The sequence below is a fragment of the Condylostylus longicornis genome, unplaced genomic scaffold (assembly GCF_029603195.1).
Source record: "Condylostylus longicornis isolate FDR11 unplaced genomic scaffold, ASM2960319v2 ptg000077l, whole genome shotgun sequence".
NCBI lineage: Eukaryota > Metazoa > Arthropoda > Insecta > Diptera > Dolichopodidae > Condylostylus > Condylostylus longicornis.
In genome coordinates, this window is record NW_026578045.1 from 1,377,887 (window position 1) to 1,401,508 (window position 23,622).

The 23,622-nt window shown below is 23.6% G+C and overlaps 1 protein-coding gene across 2 annotated transcripts in view; it reads right to left on the bottom strand.

Annotated features, from left to right (window-relative positions):
* The window catches only part of LOC129612790 (protein still life, isoforms C/SIF type 2), a 279,580-nt gene that overhangs the window by 254,120 nt on the left and 1,838 nt on the right, over positions 1–23,622 (bottom strand). For both annotated transcript variants that reach the window (XM_055526563.1, XM_055526562.1), the window contains exons 2-3: positions 19,257–19,536; positions 2,725–2,856 (exon numbers count right to left, since the gene is read on the bottom strand). In XM_055526563.1, the coding sequence (XP_055382538.1) occupies positions 2,725–2,856; positions 19,257–19,536 (412 nt within the window). The remainder of the gene's footprint in view (positions 1–2,724; positions 2,857–19,256; positions 19,537–23,622) is intronic.

Genomic DNA, 23,622 nt, shown 5'->3' on the forward strand with positions numbered 1-23,622 from the left:
GATAATGTGGAAAAGAAAATATTCGATCCAGTATATATTTACAATATAGCTTATATATTTAAAATTATTAAAAAAAATTCTGAATGTTGGTTATAAAATATGAAATTTAAAAATTGTACTTAAAGGTACAAAATTTAGATGCCGACCCATACGATAGTTATGTGGTGGCAGATAGAAGATTTTTATAAAACATGTTTATTTTTCAATTTTACATATTGCATTAAGTACAATTTATGGGCCGTGTAAAGTTTAAAAATTTAAGTAAATTTAAAGTATTTTTTACTAATTTATTTTAGGAATTAATTTTTAATCAAACAATATTTTTTTATACGCCTTACATAGCAAAAAATTTGTTGCCACACTTATAGTTACTTAAATGCTTACAGATTATTGCTATAAGTATATTAATAATGCTAACCGGCTAAAACTACTTTCTTAACCAATAACCTCATCGAACTTCTGATAAATAGTAGATTGGCTTTTAACCACAAGCAATAATATTAACATCAAATTTTAACATTGTGCGTAATAATAATCTGCATAACTACCTAACTATTATGGTGCAATAAATATCAGAATTAATTCTTCTACAGTATTTTTTGGTGGGTTCGACCTGCTCGTATACAGGATTTAATAACATTTGAATAACATTTACAAATTTTGAAAAACAAATTATGAATTTTATTTAAGTATAGGTTAGAGTGGATTGCTATAATTAAAAATTAACATTCAAATTACTTGTGTCTAGAATAATAGAAGAATTTTTTTTTTTTCTTTTTAAATTTAAATTTTATTTTTGTCCAGTTCTAATTACTACGAGTACTAACAATTCATCCAATCCAAATCCAATTGAATTACTAAACTAACAATTATATAGTTTAATTGTGAGTCGCTCAAATAAACTGGGCGCAGCGACTGGGCTCAAATAAACTCTGTAGGAGGGACTGGACTTCAATAGTAATAAATTTAAAATAAATTATAATAAAAATTTATTAAATTATGCTTTTACAATAAAATATCGTAAATTTAATTAAATAACATTAAAAATAGAAAATTTTCAATTACTTAGATAATCTGGTAACACTAAAATTATAAAATCTACTCCACTTTAAGTGTATAGGTATTTAAGTGTATAGATATTGTCAATATTAATTCAAGGAAAAAAAAAATATTACATTACTATTTTATTGGAATATATCCGGAAAATAATATTAAATAACATTAATGAAAAATCGATTTTATTAAGTGTTTTTCAATTTATTTTTATATTTTTATATATATTTTTTTTCTGATATCTATAATAATATTAAATTTAGCAATATATTGAAAATATTGAATAGACTATAATGTTCACTATTTCAATACAAATTTAGAATTTTAAGTAATTGAAATATAAACAATCGCGACATACAAGTATTATATAGTATATATATATATATATATATATATATATATATATTTTATATAATATTATTACAAATTCAATAATAATAAAATAATTTTTATTTTATTAAAATATTAAATGGGTGTTTTATAAGAGGATTTTTTCAGTAATTTGTTCGTATTTTTCTTGCTTTTTATTTCAATATTAAAGTGGTTTTTAGGAAATAAATTTGTAATAATATTAAAATTATTTTATTTAATTTAATTATTTTATAAAAATATTATGTTATTTTTTTTTTAATAATTATATAATATTATATAATAGATATAAGTGCATAATATTATTTAATTTATTCAGATTATTTTTACAAATTTTATAATTGGGATTCAATTCAATTGCGTAGTATAAAAAATTTTAACCCCATTTTTATACGCATACGAACGTGTATATGAAGGGTATTATTAATTTACCTTATTGTTTGTAAAACTAAGAATAAAATTGATTTAATCATGTCTACCTGTCTATTCGTCCGTTCCAACGATAATTCAAAAATTAATTGTGTTACGTTCAATAAAATTTTCAAAAATGATTTGTAATAGTAAATGCTCGAAATTTTATTTGAATTGGATGTGATTGCGATAGTGGTTTGGTAGGTATCTGCCTTATAATTTTAAATGTTATTTGACTATATTTTTCCAGAAATTATTGAAGATATAATACAGAAACTTTCCGCAAGCAAATATATTATTGAATCTGTTGTGTATGATAGAAGTTGTTAAAAATTTTTTGATTCCTTGTGGTAGCTACCCTACAAGTTCAATATTCATTTGATCACATCTTACAGAAAACTATTGAAATTATAGTGCAGTATAAAATTTGCATAAAATAGATATTATTTTCAGTTAATATCTTTCAAATAATATGAGTTTTTGTGGAAACTGCAACATATGATGATTATAATAGCACTATATAACATATATGGAAAGAAGATCAGACGAAACAGTATGGTAATTAAAATACAACTCTTAAAATTATTTTATTCGTACGGGTATCACACAAAGTTAACAGGATAAACTCTGTTTGTTCTCCTTTTATTTTTATTAAAAAACAAATTGCAACACAATATTTGTAGTTTTTGTAATATAATTATATTACAAGATTTATCAATATTTTTAGTATTTTTCAATATTTTTTATATGTGTATAATAACATAATGATGTTCAAAATATTATACAGTAAGCATATGTAGAAAATTTAAAAAATATTAATATTTAATACGAAAGGATTTTTTTTTGATTGAAAAAAAAAAATATTTTAAAAAAATTATTTTTCCGACTTACCGATTCAATAGCTTTTTCCAATCGAAATATTTCCTCTTGTAACAGATGTAATGTACCAGTTTTACCACGATGTCGAGCAAATGCTGCTGCACAAGCACTATGAATACTATTTACCCAATTTTCTAATTCAACCTGTAAAAACAAAAAGGGTGTATATTATTTGAATGGAATCAATAGGGTAAATTTTATTTATTTTTTTTTCTACATTTTATTTCTAATTTGAATAAAATAAATGGAATTATAGAGAGAATTATATTATTATATTAGTAACTTTTAAATTTAAAATTATAGTTTAATACAAATCTGGAAAGCGAACTATCAATTTTTAAGGGAAACTAAAGGTAAATTATTTAAATTGGTTTAAATAAAATAATAGGGTAATTTTTTGTTATTTTATTGATTCATTGTTTATTGTAATAATATAATGAGCTGGTAATAACAAAATATTGGCCTATAATTTAAATGAAATTCAATGCTAATATTAATCGTATGAGCAGTATTATATAATAGGTACTTCTCAATAATCTGATTTGTAGTTTGCAAATCATAATATTTTGAGTAAAAATAAGTGATCTTAGATAATTCTAAATTATTTAAAAAAAAAAATACTCAGCTGTATAACTTTAAATTTAATAAAAATTAAATTTTTTGGTCCAATCACGTTTTTTCCAATTTAAAAAAAAAGGGTTTATTCCGTTCTTCTATCTGTTAGTCCGCTTGTCAGTCCTTTCATTCGTGAACGCATTTTATATATAAATAGATCTCTGCTTCAACTTTATTTCCGCAGAAGAAAATTTTTTATGTATCTGTTCGCCATTTTAAAAACTATAGCACTTGAAAAAATCAAAAAAATGTTACTTTTTTTTTACTATTTATTTTAATGAAAGCACTATGCATAAAAGTAGTAATGAATTTCTTCTACCGCAGTATAGCTTATATTTCCAAATTTCTATAAATGCAGAATGCTAACGGTAAATATTGTGAAAATCCAAATATGTAATAATTTTTCATAATTCACTTGCTTATCTGTTCAATTCAATCAATATATTAATGCTTCTTTCAACAGTTTTTTTCTTCTCATCCTAAATATATGCAATATTTTTATATATAATTTGGTCTATCATAAATAAATTTAATTTAAATAAATAATGTGGAAGATTGCTTGAAGTATGACCCAACTTTATTCTTAATTGATTTAAAATATTGAAAGAAATTATTTGGTTTGGTTTTTAAATTATGGCCATTATTAATAGTTTTTAGGTTAGAAAATTATCAAATTAAACTGCTATTATTGAGAGACCTTAGCAACACTGTTTGCACACGAATATTTTTTTTTTTTTAATTTTTTGTTTTACGCAACATGTTTTTTTTTTTCCAATTTTCAATTCAATATTGTAAAAATATTATAGATAAAATATTATTTTTGAAAAAAATTCCTTTAAAATCTATTATAATATTAAAATAATAAAACGGGTGTTGGCTTAAAAATAATATACATATACATTCATACTAAGTATATGTTTTTTGAATCAAAATATCCTTTAAAACACAAACATACTCACGTATATACGAACAATAACAAAAACAATATTATATTTATGCTTTTGTTATTACAAATGTCCTGGTTTTTAAATTAATTTTTTTTTTGTGTTTTCGTTGTTATACTCGTACTCCAAATTTTTTTTTTTATCTAAATAAGAGAAGTCACACGAATTAACAAAGAGCATTTAAATTAATATAGAGCAAGCAGTAATATAGTAGTTAGTAGTAGTAGTTACTAGTAGAGAGTAGAGTAAGAGAGAAAAAGAAATAAAAAAACAATAACAAAAACAAAACCTGATTTATATTTTTAGAATTCTTAGTAAAAATCAGAAAAAATAAAATGAAAACAACATTCTAGGATATTGTGTTACAAAAAAAATTAAAAATCAGAACAAAAAAAAACAAAATATGTCAAAACATTATTATTCTTTTCAGATATAAATTTATTTTTTTTTTTTGTAGCAGTAGTATAGCTTTGTTATAATCATTGTTATTGTAAAAATATTTTCAAAAAAAAAAAAAAAATAACAAGAAAAAACAAAAATCCTTTTCTGTTATAATTTTCTCTGCATTTTGATTTTCTGTTTTTTTTTGTTATTTTTTGTTTTGTTATTTTTCTTCTCACGTTGTATTATTCCGTCGGATTTTTACATACAACATTTTAGTTTTCATTTTTTTTTTTGTCTTTTGAAAAAAAAAAAAACTAACCTCAATAAATATTATAAGTAAAACAGCGCTAAAAATGCTGGAAGGTATCAAGGATAATGAATATACACTGTATATATATACACATACATACAAACAAACAAAATATAATATTGTATTTTTTCATGTTTCTTTTATTATTTTTAAATTTTTGTGTATATCTCTTGTATCAAAAAAAAAAAAAACAATAACAAGAACAAAATTTTAATCCTTTACTAGTATATGTCGTATTATCCTTGAACTAAAAAGCAGAGAAAAAGCATAAAAAATAACAAAAATAGAAAAAAAAAAAAAACTTGAAAGTTACAAGTTAGTATATAAAAATTATGTGAGAGAAAGAGTGAGCACAATAAACAAAATTGTTAAAAATCAGCATGTTGTTACTGAAAAATGGAAAATACAAAAAAAAAAAAAAAATCCTACTTCTATTTTTAAAAAATAAAAAATCTAAGGTTTTAAAAATCTAAAATTTTTTTTTTCATATACGTACATACCTACATTATATACCAAACTTATATAAATCCAATATTGTAGTTTTAGGTAAGAATGTTAAAATTTTCGTAAAATATATGAATATATTATAGAGGGGTATATACAGAGAGTATTGCGCCTCTGTACATTTATAAAATGTGCAAATACAAAAAAGAAATTTGTAAACATTTCCACATGTCAATGTTATCCTATATATGTATATATAGGATATACACGTATATATATATATACCTATTATGCAATATTATTATATTGTATATACATTTTTGTATTAATATATGCAATATACTAGATATACTTTTAAAATTTATGTAAAAATCCTGTTATATATTCAAATAATGTGAGAAATATTGTGTGTGTGTTTTTTTTTTTTTGTGAAATAACCCGGTGTGCCTTAAGCTTATTTTTACTCCATTTCTGTTTTTTCTGTTTTTGCTCAGTATACTCATTCAATATACCTAACATATATCTAAGAGTAATGAAAAAGAATTAAGAATTTTCATTTCTAATAAAAAGGATATGTGTACAATAATATTATTATAACATAACGTAAGTATGTTTATGTACGTATATTGAAATGTGAAGACATATTGTATGCGTATACCTTGAAAACTTGTTATTGTTTTTCTTTTTTGTTAAAAAAAATCTAAGTAGTAGAAGAAAAAGAACAAGAATAAATATAATAAAAGAAGAGCAAAAAAATTTACATGCTATGATAAATGTTGTGTAAAAAAAATTTTTCTTATTTTGTAAAATTATAGATTTCGCATATATTCCAAAAAAAAAAAAAAAATAAGGTGCCTATATACCATTTTGTTTTTTCTGATATACATAATATGTATATAAATTGTAAATTTATTCATCATCATTTATAACATGATAATCATACACCTATGTCAATGTGTATATGAAAAATTAAGGATTAAGAAAATTTTTATAATAGAATTGAATGAATTCAAAATTGAATTATGAAAAATTTGATGTCAGCACATTATTTGATTGCATTGTGATTTTATTTTAGTGGTACATACTTAATAATTTTGTATTAAATCTGGTTAATTTTTAGTAAAATATTTGCTTGATGCGGGCAAAAGTATCCCATTAAAGTGTATAGAAACTGTCAGTCGTGTTGCTTGACATAATGGATTATTTTTTCAAAATTTTCTAATTTTCTGAATATTACAATCTATTCCGAAATTTTACATTCCATAATAAAAATACTTTTCAATAATACTGTATACTCGTAACCACATAATCAAATTAACAGAATATTAGTAATTATGTTCGTTTGTGTGCGAAATTTTAAGAATGGTTATAAGGTGTAAAATTAAATGAATAAGCTGGGCGTAAATTTAGACGATAAACGGACACAGTTTTATTGATAAATACACCAGGAGAATGAGCCACCTTGCAAACGATGTCGGTAAGAGTTGCTGTGACGAAAAAATGGAGAAAACTGTTGTAGCATGTGCGCTGTGATCATGTCCGGCTAGCTACTGACTTTCTTAGTGTAAATACTAAGAGCCTTGGCCGGGAAATTCCCATCCATTAGAGCCAGGTTGAAAAAGTCGGAATAGGAAAAGACCGGATTTTTATGGTACCGGATGGTTATGGTATTGCCATTACCTAACCTATGTATACGTATGCATATATTTTGTAGTGTTTCTAGAGAAATATATTAATGACAATAGACTTTTAATATTATGCTAATAGTAAAATAAGTTGTTCATTTCATTTTTTTGTTTTTCTTTCTATTTATTTTGTTGTTGTTATATTTAAAAATCATTTTCAATTCTGAAATTTTTTTTTTGTAAATTTTATTGCGCTAATATTTTATTGGGATTGAGAAATTCTCGTTCTCATATTATTATCAATCTTTAAACTCATTTACATGCATAATATTTGCTCTGAAAAGTTGGAGAGAGAGTGAGTAGAGTTGTGATTTTGTGATGGAGAGTAAGATGTAATGAAGAAATCCTATGTTATTGTAATGTAATGTAAATTGTTAGTGTTGTGTTAAGCTTAAAATTATGTTGTATATGTTATACAATTTTTGTAATAGATTTTTAGTAGTTAATATATTTGCATGTATGTATGTATATGTATGTGGTATACCATTTTATATGAATATTTTATCAGTTAACAACTCAATAATAATGTTTTCTATGTAAACGAAAAATATAAGTACATGTTAGGTACATGATACTGAGACTTGAATAAAAAAAAAAATATAACAAAAAATTTTACAAATGTAAAAATATTTTGTTTTTTTTTTTTGGAAGAGGAAAAATGCAAGAATATTAAAATTTTTTAAGGAAAAATATTCTATATAGCTATACAGGATTAAATTTTTTTTTTTGGGTAATGTAATTTTTATTTGAAAAAAAAAAAACAAGTATGTACAAAAATATAATCTTCAAGATAAACATGTTAAAGAATACATGCATAAATGTTATTTTTTTCCTGTATTATTGCGGCTTTTCTATGTATTTGAATTGACATTTTGTGTAAAGAAATTTTTTTTTCCTACCTTAAAGGATAATTTTATTTTTTGCTTGAATCTATAATATGTTAGAAATGTGTAATCATTTAAAAATCATATGAAATATTTTTGAAATTTAAAAAAAAAAAATTTAAATGTTGCCAATGGGAAGGAGAATTTTTAACTTTAAAGGTAAGAAAATTTTTTTTCGTAATAATGGGAAGTGTTATAATATTTCAATAATAGAGATGTAAGCAAAAAAGAGAAAGTTGATATAGTATTCTTTAATCTAGCGAGAGCTTTTGATTCTTTGATTTAAGAGTATTTTGGTGAGAATGCTATTTGGATGTCGAGTTGAAGGCAGGGAGTAAAATTGGTTTCAAACTCACTTCGCAAATAAGCAATAGTATACCTAGTGTGGAAAGTATACAAGTTCAAGAAATAATTTGGAATAAAATGTTATACAAAGAAGATGGTCCTTCTTTGTTTTCGTGCAATGCCAACAGCTTCTACAAAATACAAGTTATTATAGAAAAACAATTTGTCTATATTTATGACATATTTATGGTCTATACCATAATGTAGATAATTTTCTACAAATTTAAAAAAAAATTTCAATAGTGATATGGAAATGATAAAAACCTGGGATGAATTCACATAAATTAACGGTAAGTGTTAATGAAAAGAAAACAATAGTTTTGTTAAATAAGGTAAAAGTAACTGTCAAGTATAATGGAGAAATATTGGAAAAAATAGATGAATTGAAGTATTTAGGGATAATTTATTAATGACAAGGATCTTATTTGGAATGGTCAAACAAAAGAGTTGTCAACCAAACTGGCAAAACAATATTAGGATCAATCTCTATTTATTTATACATAAATATAAAGCATTTTATTTTGTGACCAATGTGTTGTGATATTGGCTTATAAAATCTCAAAACTATGACACCTATTGTAATACGCAAATCCTTTAAATTTCAAATTCATTTTTGGCTCCAAAAATTCTAGTATAACTAAAGAAAATTTTGTTATAATTATTAATCTACGTACATAACGTATTTGTGAGATTTTAAAAATTTTCAAGGATATTTAATTATTTTTTAAACTAAATTATAAATTTTGTATATTTTAAATCTTGTTAATTTAAAAGGCTGCTGTAGTTTATCAATTTAAGAGGGTTGTCTTAATTGTTATGATTACTAAAAACATGTCTACCTACTTATTTATGATATCCTTTTCGAAATTTCATACATACATTTTACTAGCCTAATAAATTAACACGTATACGTTAAAGTTACAAATTATAGAAAAATAAGGAAACGAAAATTATTGTTGTATAATAAGAAAAACATACACAGAAAAAAATGACAATTTGATTAAAATTTCTTTCAAATTTTCTTCTACTATGCTGTTATCATGAATATCCTGAAAATTTCGAATACATACATTTTATGGAGGCAAAAATAAAAATAAAATCAGAAAATTATTGTTTACATTACAGGAAATTAAAAGATACAAAAAATTATAAGGAAAACGAGGAAAAACTACATAAAATTTTCAATTTAGTTTTATTATATAACAAAACAAACAAAAGAACAAAAACAGAAGGAAAAAAAATATTGTGTCCTTTATTTTTATTTTAGACCATTTTGTTCTTTTCATTTATTATTTTAGTTCCGGTTCCTTCTACTAACTACTTAGATAACATTTAGTATAAAATTTAAATTTGGTGTTAAAAAGAAAAATATAATTTTTCCTTCCTGTTAAGAATTTGTGTATACCATTATTTTGTATACATTACATAAAATTTATTTCTGCACTGCCATGTCACAAATTTGGTCTCACACTTATATGTTACCTACATAAAAATGATATTAGGATATTGTATCATTTATGCTCAGGGTCGAGCTTTTAAAGTTAATTTAGTCAATTTAAACACGTTTGTGCTGAAGTTCCTATAGATGTACTAAAAATATTTGTGATGAGGAGTGACCAAACGCGAAATTAAAGAAATTTCGAAAATTTTAAAATAATTAAAAATTTTTAAGAATAAAAAGTAATAGAAGGTAATTAAAAGTTCTAAGAGAATTCTAAGAGAATGAAACAAAAGAGAGAAAAATTAATAATAGCAATAAAAGTATTAAGAGAGGAACGAGTTGAGTAAGTTTTGATTGTGTAAACAGAAATGAGAATGAAATAATAGCTCCACACTATGTCATCGTTTTGATATTGTTGTTCGGTTGTCTTTAATTGTTTTATTAAGGAAAGTGATTGTTGACGTTCTTTATTTTCATTGTTTACATTTTATATTGTACATTTACATTACATTTTACAATATAAAATGTAGAAAATTTGCTGTTTCCTACATTGTTTCGCCCTAAATATCGCAATTATGTTTTATTTCAAGCAGTTTTGTAGTGTTAGCTGACTCATTTTAATTTATACCAAAAAAATTTCGATAATTTTGAACACAATATATACATTTTTAGGGCTTAAAGGGTTAAAATTAATTACTTTAAATTCTAATCAAATTTATGGCAAGACAATGTTAAATTTTTTTCTCTTCTCTAAAACACTACTATCATTTTCCTTAATAAAGCAATTTATTTTTTGTTGTGTTAAAAAAAAAAAATTGTTATTCATACGGGTATTTTCATAGCTCATTTCTAATTTACTCATAAGTTTTTTTCATTTGATTTTTTTTTCGCCTCTTTTTGTTTTTATTATTAAAAACGGAAACAAGGCGCATTATATCATAAAGTTTACAGGTATACGTACATTAATTTACAGGTACAAAATTAGAATAATATAGAAAACTAGGTGTGTGACTTGAATAAATTTATTAGAAAACTAAATTATCTACCTAGAATTAGGTGGAAAAGAGTTACAAAAATGACAAAAAAAAAAGCAATAAAAGTAAAAATCTAATAAAAGTTAAACTCTAGAAAATTATAATATAAATATACATATATAATATTTTTATTATTTATGATGTAAACCGTATATCCTTTAAGGACTTTAAATTATAAAAAAGATAAATTCGTTATTATAATTAGAAAAGTTATACAATTGTATACAAGTTTTATTCGGAAGCAATAAAATCTCGTATATATAAGAGAGAGAAAACGTTCTTCTATTTATTTAAAACTTATAAGCGCGACATAATATATAAATTGTAGTGTCCTATAGTAGTGAAATTTCATTATTGAAACCATAATTCTAATTGTAGCCTTATAATATGATTGATTATAATTCAAATGATTAAGAACTAGAATGTTTTTTAATTGAGTTTACTCTATTACAATGTTATGGGTTATAGATCTTAAAAATTATTAAATTAGAAATATTTTTTCCTGGGGCTTTATTATGTAATTTGATCTTCATGTTCGGTATTAAAGCAATAATCAATTTGTATGGTAAAAAACGTTTCCATTTCTGCAAATCATTCTGAAAATCATTTTAAAAAAATCGAATTATATAGTAAGGTCTCCAGCTTGTATTATCATACACACCTAAATTTTATACGTAAAAAAATTATTTTTTTTTGATATTTTGTTTACATTAAGATTTTCTATTTAAAAAATAATTTTATTATTGAACACATTCTGTAGAATTGTGCAGTTTTTTTTATGTGAAAATGAGAATCACGTAATTATAGGACATGAGTCGTCTATGGCTTTTTGCAGTCACTGATCTGAGTGGATATAATATGTAGTTTTCGGAAGAACGCTTAATGTAATTTTAAATATTGTGGGCATTTATGGTGGGAAATTTCTTATTTTGTATTTATTTTTTAAAATATTATTAACTTTCACCTATATTTCTAAGTTTTGATAATAAACCAAACAATATTGGATAAATTTTCTCTCAGCCCTGCCAAAATTTGAATTAGAGATCTTTCGGTACCATATTTTCAGCACTATTGCTGAGTGTACGATATAGGTAAGCATTATTTAATTAAACGAAATTTACTCATCATTAATTTTAAAGCATTATTATCGCTATTTTACTTTTTTTGAGTCTTGTGATCCTGTGATTAATGAAAAAAAAAAAAATTCGCTCTTTTAATTAGAACCTCTTTTTTTTTGTTTTTTTTTTTAATAATATAAAAATTATTTATTATTATTTTACTTTTTTATTTTGTTGACCGGCTATGCTTTTATTTTTGCAAAAAAGAGAAAACACAGAAAAAAAAAATTAATCAAAAGAATGCAATCTTTCTCTTCTTTTTATGCCGTTCTCTTTTTTTTTTCTGCTTTTCATTTAACCTACATTTTTTTTTTTTTGACTTTGTTTTTATATTTTCTCTCATGTTTTAATATTTTCTGTGTGTACTAACTGCTTTGTGCAATTAGTAAAAAATTTTATCTTTTGTGCAATTTGTATTTTGTATCCTTGCGATCACATACAAATATTATATACGTAGTATACAAATACTATATAACAAAATGAAGGTTACAAAATCAACCACCAATTAAACATTATTAATAAACTTTTAAAAATCTTAATAAATAAATTTTGGCTTGAAAAGTTAGTGAAAAAGTTTTTTGTTTCTGTGTTTCTTAGAACGAATTTTTTTAGAGTGTCTTCATTAGAATATCGTATATAAATTTTAGTTGCAAAATTTTATGTCCTCTAAATTTGGTTGTCAATTCTTAGAACTGGAAAAGAACACTAGTTAATTTTTTTTCAAAGAGCAGAACAAAGACATTTAGCAATTCACTTAATTTAGTAAAAATTTAAAAAAATATTTATCATAGTTTATATTTAGTAATATTAAAAGCATTTACATTGAGAATTTTAAATATTATCTTCTTGCTTTCTTGAATTTTTTAGGGCATTTCAATTGAATACAGGGTTTCCCTTGAGTATTCCAATAAGATAAGAGAAAAAAATGCCATGTTAAATGGTAGCGATTTTTATATTTACCCAGCATATTTTTTTGAATGTACACAAGAAAAAATGTAACAAAAATCATAAGCGCTCATATAACATATAATATTTTCGGACAGTAGGTCAGGAATTTGGTAGCTTAACTAATGTAGGAATATGATCGATCTCCTTGTTTCTCATTTCGTAGACTGTCATTCCGTTTCTAAATAATAATTTGGGAAAACGACAACAATTTTAAAATTATGAATATGTGGGTTGTGAATATTGTGAAAATTTTTGGAAAATTTCAGATTTTTATGTACAGCGAATATAAAATGTACATATAAGCCTAATTTTTGTTGATAAATTGTGAGGTCTGGTGATTTAGATTTTTTAGTAAGAGTCAAATCTATTCATGTTGACTCCTACTTTGAATAATAATTAAGAGAATAAAATATCTGAACGAATAACTTTAAATATATCTGCCTTTCAATATTATAATTCTCTAATTTTAACGCTTTTACTTCTGCTTGTACTAAAAATCAGATTAATTTAGATTAAATATTCGCAAGCATAAACACACACACATTTATTATTTTCTTGTTTTAGTAATTGTAAACAAAATAAAAAACATTGAAAACTCTATGAATGCTTGGTTGGGGGAAAAAAATATTTCATACAACATTTTCCAAAAAAATAAAACAAAAATAAAAAATGGGAAAAAGGAAAACTACTGACATATTGTATAACTGCGAAGGAAGTCTTTTGTAACACATTTTTGCTCTATTTTTCTTATTTTTGTTTTCTCTATTTTATTTTGATTGAATTTTGTTTTGTTCAATGTCCAATGTTTTGTGTTATATGCGATAATTACAAAAATACAAATTTTTTAAACCATTACTTTTGATTCTTGTGTGTCCTTTTTTTCCTCGTTTTACTTTTAGCTTTTTCAACTTGTTTTTGTGTATAGCTCATTTCATATTTTGTCATTATTTTTTCAGTTCAATATTTTTTCACTTACATGTATGAGAGCATAATAATATGCTTGTACATGGTAACCAGAGGGCATTATGATTTTTTTTTTTTTTTTAATTTCATCTATCTATCTATTGAAATTTTTCTTGTTTTATATCACAGGCTTACAAAATTTTTTTACATAACCGTAATATTATAGTTTTGTATATGAGTTTTGAACCCCCCAAAAAAACAACAAGAGAAAGGAAAATTCATTGCTTGTTTATTTTTTGTTTTTGCTTTCTTTTTTGTTTTTCGTATCCTGAAGGGCGAGGTTTTCTTTACACGTATTTTTATTTATATTAATATGTTTAAGCCTTAAAAAATTTAAAAATGAATGAATGAATAGAGCAGAGCAACTGGATAGAGAAAAAAGAAAAGAAAAACTAACATGCTGGATGTTTTTTTTTTCAAAAACGCTTTAATATCTGCGGGCAATGTTCTACTTTTTTCTTTATATTTTTATCCTTGTCATATACGCTTTCATATACTACACAATATTATATAGGTAATGCATATTATTTTTGAATTGCATACAAATTTGTAATGTATATGACAATGAATGTTGAATATATTTAAGATTATGTTGTTATTATTATTATTTTGTGTATACATGTATGTACAATATAAATATACAATCATATATAAATTTATGATTATGTACAAAGGCAAGGATACTGTTATTGGTTAAATAATCCAAATAACTATACGAATAAAAAATTGAAAAATAATTTCTAATATATTTAATAAAAAAATTGGTATATGTAAATCTTGCCGTATATCTGCATTACATTTTTTTAAGATTTAGAAATAAAAATTTTTAATTTACATTAAAATTTATCTAAAATCCTATATAATATATATATATGTATAAAATATTCTAAAATAAATTGTGAGTGAATGATGAGGATTAAATCAAATTATATTAATTGGTATAACTATACAAAAATTCGATCAAAGGTTAAAAATTTTATAGCAATGCTATAAACGAACATGTACCCAAAAACGTAATTTATAAAATCCAACTGCAATTTATAACACTCAAATTATAATATCCAAAAATTATTTAGCTATAATTAAGAACATAAAGTAATTGATTTTAAAAAAAATAAGTCAGCTTGTTCAAGAACCACCATAAAGGAATAAATATATGGGTATAGAGTACTATAGACAGGGAACCACATACTATATAAATTATATAGTTATTGAATTTGGGATAAGTCACAGCACACCTCTTCTAGGGCTCTCGCAATCTTCTCAAAGTATGTCTCCTTGTCGAAACCAAAGCGTGGATTTCGCAGTTGGCATGACCCACATGCTTCTTCATCTTGATATCATAGCATTCCTGACAAATATTTGTGAATATTCAATAGGTGACGAAGGCACGCAGTAGATTTTTTAGTTTGCATTTTAAGTAATTGATATTCTATTGAAAAATATTATATTTTCAAATAATTTAAACTATTTAAAATAATAAATTCAATAATAATCACTGGCTTTATTATTATTGTCCTAATAGAACTCTACTACCATGTTTTTTTTAGTATATTAACATTTGAACCCTGATTGTACATTGTGGATTTCCAAAAAGAGATATGAGCAGGGAATCATCTCCCTCGTGGTAACTGCAACCAGCTATGGATTGTTTTAACCCCTTCTTATTCCCATATTTCTTTTCCTATATTTTATAAATTCAAAAAATCAAAAATTTTTTCCAAACAAATTATTTTAACCCATATATTTTTTTTACTACCATATTAATTCTTAGTACATCCATATAGGTACAATGTGCACGATTTACATGGATATAAAAAAATATTTGTTTAACTGTGCGCCAATATTATTCACCCTATCTGTTATAATTCTTAATGTATGTAGCTATATACTCTTAATATTATAGAAAAAAATTTTTTTTAAAGTCTAAACTTGAAACATATGTTCATTTTTCTTATTTATATGTATGTTATGAGTGCAGCTATTTAAAATATGCAACTGAATAACTAAATACTATAAGTTTTACCTATATTTTCTTTTGCAATACCTTGCATTATAAGCACACATATAATGTGCATACTTCTATATATACATGTGAACGAATATACATAAAAATGCCACTGAATAAAGATAACTTAAGGGAAAAATTATGCAATATAATAATTTAGACTAGAGAGACCTTTTCAGATTTCTTTTTATTTTTTGATTTTTTTTTTTCATTTTTGCTTTCTTTCGTATTTTGCTATAGAATAAATTTATCCTTACTTTGAAGGCTATACCCCTACGAATTCATTTTTATTTTTATTTTTTTTTTTTGTTATTATTAGTTTGTTGTACATACATATTATGCAGATATGAATATGCAAGTTTAGGGCTCTGGTATTACGTATATACGTGCATATGCATATTTATGTATTATATATTTTTTTTATGTAATTTGTGAGAATATCAAATTATTTTGATAAAATATATTGTGTGAGCCGAATATGTATGTGTATGACATAAAACTCGTTAAATTTTTTAGTAATATATAATTATAATTAATTTTAATTTTGCATACTTTTAGGGGCACACCTTAAATAATATCATGATTTTGCTATGATTACAGTTGAAGTTTTGAATTTAAAATATTTGTATATTGAAAATAAAAGATTTGTCAATTTACAACAAAGTTTTGGCGGCGTAAACTTGGTCTTCCTAAATATTTATGATCAGGAATAGAGTTTCTACTTCACATGAAATAAACATATGTAATTGGTTGGTAACATGTAATTATAAATTAAGTAAAGGTTAAGAAAAAGTAGTTGGAAATTTTTTTTTTTCAAAGAATATTGAATTTCCCCCAAAATAAGTATTTCGCATACTAAATATAATTTTCGGATTACATTTGCTGTGTTAAGGAGAGATTTTGTTTGCTCTAGAATGAGAGTTTTCATTAAATTAAGAAAAATGTAAATATTTAATCCTCCTCAGAAGTAAATAAAAAGCTGATTCTTCCTCTATATATAATATTTTATCAATTGGCATTTGGATTAACGGTAAATTTTACCAATTCATATTTCTTTCAATTTTTCACTACATTATCGCAGATACCGACACATTTTTTAAATGCAATACCAATTCAACCAATACCTACCTACCTACACACACCAATTAAAAAAAAAAACCCAAAAATTCTTGAAAAAAAAATATCCTTGATAATATTTCATAAATTTTTATCAACAAAAACACAGCCATACACACACACATTTATTATATTTAAATTTTATTTTTATTAAATTTATATGCATTTATTTAAAAAAAAAAGAAGAAAAAAATGTTGGCATTGTAAAATGCAAAAATGTCCTTTTTCGAATAAAAAAAAAAAAACAAAATATAAAAAAAACATAATATTTTAAATAACTGTATTTATTATGGAATAATAATTTCAATTTTTTTTTCGTCCTTTTTAATAATTGGTTTAGAATTATTTGTATAGCAAATTTTTTGTCACACAGAAAAATTCTGCATGGTATTTTATATAGCGAGAGTTAAAAAGGGAAGGCAAATTCAAGAATTGTATGTATTGGATAAAAAGAATAAGATGCTGAAATTCAGAAGAATGCAATATTTTTTATACATATACGGTTGTATGTATAGGTGAGTGTGTTTTATATTTTAAAAAAATATGATATTTATATTATAATTTTTTTGCCTTTCCTTTTTCAAATCTTACTCAAATAATTTTTAAAGCAAAATATTTTAATACAATGACTTTAGCTACATAGCTGTTTGAACCAAAAAAAAAATAATAATAAACGTGTAGTTTTATGAAGGACATTTTTTTGTACTCCGTGCAGAACAGTAAAATGCATGTATGTATGCAGAATATATTATATTTGTTATATAATATTATTATGTCTACATTTTATATGTATATACAAAATATGTATTATAATGAAATTTGAAAGCTGCTTATAATGAAATTTTTTAGGGTGAGGGGGGGGGGGGGGGGGGCAGGGGGAATATGTAGTTAATGCTGAATTATAATGGATGCCTTATTGTTCTCAGTTTGGCTCAATACATCGCTTAAATTATTCCCAGCAATTTATTTCTTATTTTTTAACTCAAATAATAGAATTAAAAGTAGATAAGCAAGCTTATAATGAATTAACACTAAATATGTCGTGTAATTACAATAACTAAATGAAATGTGGCATAAATTTTATTGAAAAATAATCAAAAGGCTTGTCAGTTTGGAAGGTGTAACGAAAAAAAAACAAATTTTCAATCTTTTGCAAAGCAAAGAAAAAAAATACTTGTATTAAGAGTCAAAACATGTGATAACCAGGTAATTGGGACGTTGTTGAACCCCATTGTTGTAAAGTCTTTGGTGAAAATTTATTCCGGAAGTATTTTCTCAAATCACTTCTCTGTCATAGATCCAGAAATGAAGGGATTCCGAAAAAAATATTTAAAATTTTAGTAAGTTTAAGAAGACATTTATTAAATGGTCATTTGTGGTTAAAATAGGAGTTTTTAAGGCTCCCGAAAATCTTAAAAATTAAGTCTTATCTTAAAGTCTATGTGGAGTACAGAAAGACAAAGATTTCAATTCGTCCGAAAAATTTATTAGAACAATTTGTTAGCACAAATAAATTACAAAAAATGCCAGAAACAGAATATATTTTCGCTAAGAGTATAACCGTTTGATAAAATATCTATAAATCTAAGAAAGCTCGTGCTACAACATAGACTTTTCACTATATTTGCAATTTAATATAAATGAAAATTATTACTACACCCCTAGACCAACTCTTAGTATTAAAAAATTTTTTACATTTGCTCTGCCTATTCCTGCATATTGAATTTTATACAATTTTTTTTGGAAAAACCTTCTCCAAATTCACTCATAGTCGCAGCTAAAAGCAGAATTTCCAATTTTTTCCATACAAAAAATAAATTTTAAAAACTTAAAAAATAATTGTAAACTCCAAGTATATTTTTTATTAAGTACCTTTTAGAAATTATAAAAAAAAAATTTTTATTAAATCTGTATAACAAAAAATAAATTAATAATCACTTAAAAATCTACAGTACCTATACAAAAACAAAATCTATCACCAATATTGTTGAAAATTTTAAATAAAGTTTTCAATTTCCTTTATACACTTGTATAAATTTTAATATTTTCGTTATTACCAACTTTTATCAAGGTTTTCCTCTCTTTTTTTTTTAATAATAAATTTTTAATTAAATTTTTTTTTTAATTATATGTGTTATATAATTCTCTATATATAAATATTTATAAAAATAAAAATACCTATATGCATTTAAAAATAAAAATTACATAATATTTTTATTTTTAATTTATAATTCAATTTAAATGCATTCAATTATAATATTTTTTATATATGTGTATAACACTTATATTTAAATATAACACTTACCTGACATGGTGCTTGAAATAGGTATGCATCACCGAATGCTGTACTTAAACAAAATATATAATCACGTTTTGGATGCTCTGGTATTGGTTGCATAATAGCACCATCAACAATAATTAAATGTTTTGGTGCTGCTTCAACAGATCTACCTTCACGTGAATCGCATGGATAAAATAATAATGTTGTACCTTTTAAACATACCCAATAACCTTTCCAGCCACGTTTTCTAGCCAATTCAATTTGATGTTTTTTACGCAATAACCATTTTTTAACTGATAAAAATCTGGAACACAAGAAACAAAAAAAAAAAAAAATAATAGAAAATTTAAAATATACAATAAGTTATATAACAAAAATTTTAATAATATATGTAAATTATATAATTTTTATAATATTATAGAAGTAAAAGTGTAAATACTAAAGTAAAGTAAATAAAAATGTTAAATGAAAGGAAGAAACTAAAAAAAAAATGTATGAATCCTTTTCATTTTATAAACAGGTTGCAGGATACAAACAGGTGGAGAATATTAAAACAAAACAAACACAAAAATGAATAAATAAAACAAAAGTTTATAATAATTTTTCAAAAAGGAAAAGTTAAAAAATATATTTAATTTTTTTTTTCTTGTTTTTACTCTTGCAGTAAATAAATGTTATACTTTATGATATTTAAGGAGAGACTGTGTTAAAAAATATAAAATAAAAAACAAAAACTTAGAAAGTTGTTTAAAATATAAGAATTTTGAGATCTAAAAAAAAGATATTAAAAGAGTTGTAGGTAAGTATAAAGATGCCTCCAGATGAAATCCGTGCCATGTTTTAAATAGAAATAGATAGTAGAATTTACAAACAATATCGAGACAGACGTGGTTTTTATATTCCGATAATGGACAAAATACGACTACCAGAAAAATGAATTTCATAAAGGATTCCTTAGAATATGGAATGGACATCTTCACTTTCTAGGCCAAGCCTTCTAATGTGAGCCTTATTATTTTCCCGAACCGTCCCTGGTCATAATTTCCAAGAAGCTCCTTAGCCTGTCGAAGCCCTGGAAGATCCCCCCAGAGCTCTGAACGCCATCTTCCCATATCTTTCATTAATTTTCCTCGAATCATGTGTGGTCGAATTTCGCAAAAGGGCTCTTGCCCAAGAAGAGGTGTGTTTGCGCCCCTCTCGTGAAAGCGTCGATATTGAAAAGATCAAACTCTTATTCAAAGGAAGCCACTTAAACTCCATATCATTCAATGCAAATTCATTTTAAAAACGGTCATATTCAATTCTTTTTATGTTCTTTTTAATATCTAGGGTACTAGTTATACGCACAATAAGGGTAATAATTTGTCTCAGCAATTATATCTCATCAACTGAATATCAGCTGATATCTAACTATTAATTTATTATTAATAAATGTATATAAACTATCTCACTCTTATATGAATTTTTAAGTGATTCCCTTCTCTATAACCTTTTTTACAGATGTAATTTTTACTCTGCGAGCGACTCTGATCTGCCGAACTGTATAAATGTATAATAATATATAACAGTATTCTAAAATCACTATAATTATAATGAGATGATTTTAGGAGAATGAAAAGAGAAGTATAAAAATAAAATAAGAGGGAAAAAAGATAATAGAGTTTTCATGATGTAAAAGAGCGAAAACATTTAAATACGAGTATACTAACTAAAAGGTCTTAATAAAAATCTTATAATAATACTGTGCAGAAAATTAATAGGGAACTTTTTAAAAGGGGCAAAAATGAAAAATAAAAGAAGAGAAAAAATAAAATGAATTCAAAGGAGATACGGGAATTGTTCTCGATTTATATGAGCGTAAATTATTGTACTTCCTTTTCTTTTTCTGTTTTGTTTAATAAAGTCCAAAAGTTAATTTAAATAAGTCAGTAAAATTTCTTTTTTTCAAAAAACATAACCAAAATATATGTAAGGAAAAAATAACATTGAATAAAGAAAAATAATAATAAAAATAAAATGAAAAGGAAAACAAAAAAAAATGATTAAGTTTTATAATAAGAAATGAAAGTTACGATTTTCCCGTTTTTCCATTTTCCTTTTACAGGATATATGGAATATGCATGTATGTATACTTATAATATTTTGTACATAACATAAACTATATTGTATAATATTTATAACTAGATTTGATTTTTTGAAAAATCATAAAGAAGATGGTTAAATTCAAGAGCAAAAAGTTTAATTAAATAAAATGTTTTTGAAAAATTTTTGTATTCAAATTAATTCTTATGCTTAATATATGCAACTCATTAGTGTATGAATTAGTCGAGCTCTTAATTCATACAAGTTTCTTACATTTAAGAATTCTCTATTAAAAATTTTTTTCATGAATATTTATGATGACTTGTGTTATGAAAGTTACTATTTGATTTAAGTTTCAGTTAATTAACATGGTGTGAAATGGAAAAAAATCTATGGCTTTGAAGCTATAAATAATTTGAGTTTTAGAGTAGATATTTTGATATAATAGTGAACTCAATATATTAATTGTGGTAAACAGTAAATTTGATTAAGAAATTTTTTATATTTCATTTGAATTATACTAAAACATTTCAATTGTATTTTGGATTTCAAAAAATTAAATTACTCAAATAATCTAGAACTAACAGGAGTAATATTTTGTTTTTCTGATTACGACTAGAATTTTAATTTTAATCATAAAATTCTCAAGTATTTGAGAAAATTTAATGGAGATATTAAGAACGATCTCTCATAATAAATGAAAATATTTTTTAATATTCTCAATTACAAAAAATCAAAGCAAAACATTTTCTCTTCCTTGAATGTTTCTTTACAAGACAGCATTAACGCTCTGCCTAACAATAAAATTAATAATATTTTTATTGAACAAAATTATTAACAGAATTGAAAGCATTTTGCTGGGGCTTAATTTGATACTACACATGTTCAAAAATTTCTGAGAGAATTTCCTCTGTAAATTGAAAACTGATCAAAACCTCTTTATAATATTGTAAAGAAAATCTTAGCAATCATGTTTAAGACGCTCACGATATTTATTTAATTTCTTGGTTATTAATTTTGGATTTAAATGAAATTGAAGAAATTTTTGTTATTGCCTTTAATACACAAATTGTTGAATATACCCGTACGGGGATATTTTTAGTATTTTTATATAAAAATGAAGAACACAAATTTTCCCAAAAATCCTTTAAAAAAACTTTTGTTTTAAAACCAAGAGAACTCGATTTTTTAATACCAAAGTAAATTTATAAAATAAAAATTAAAACGAAAAAAAATTTAAAACATTTTAAAAACGAAGAGGGTGTGCTTTATTTGCTAATTGAGGGTCTTAAAGGTTCACAACACAACAACAATAATATTAAACAAAGAGAACAAAACAAAATTTTAAAGTAGAAATATTATTTTTGTGATGGTGGAATACGTAAGGTCCTTAAAGTAGAAATATTTTTTATGATGCTGGAATACGTAAGGTCCTTTTCGGTATTTAGTTTTTATAAATTTAATATTATTATAATTTTTGGTTGTGTAGTTGTGTATAATTGTTAATATTTTCTTAGCTATTTTCTCTCTCTATATACAAGAGGTGTTAAGTTTCTGCTTTATTTTTCCAAATATCCTGTACAAAAAGGATAAAATGGTGAAAAGACAAGAAAATTATGAAAAAAAAAACATTGTTTTCTTTTTGTTTTTCAAAGGATTTTTGTTTTTTTTTTATTATTATATTTAAGATATCAAAAGGCGCGTAAAAAATATATTTATAAGGATTAAAGGGATAAAAAAAAAATAAGACGAACAGGAAAAAAAACAGGCAAAAAAAAAGAAGATTACTTATACTTTTATAGTTATTATTGTTATTTTTTTCGTTATTCTTCTTGTTTTATGGAAATTGAAAATTTTTAATTAAACAAGAATGAAAATTTAAAATAAAAAAGAAGAAAAATGAGAAAAAAATAAAGTAAAATTGTGAGAAATAAAGAGAATTTTCTTGTTATTTTTGTTATTATTATCCTTCTTGTTTAGAAAGGATTTTATTCTGTTATTTGTTTCTTTTGCTTTGTGAAAAATTTTTTGTTAAGAAAACGTCATTTACATACAAACACACATATAAATTAAAATATTTATTTTAACCCAATTTAATTGCTGATTTTGAATTTTGTTTTTGTTTATTTTTTGGTTTTTCTTGTGTTTTTCCTTTATTATTTTCTCTATTTGTTTAAAAAAAAAAATTTTTTTTTTGATAGCTAGAAATCGGGAGCGAAGGATAATTTGTATGGCAATATATTATTATTTTTTTTCTTGTTTTGTTTTCTTTTTCTTATGAATGAAATTTAATAATTTTTTTTTGCCT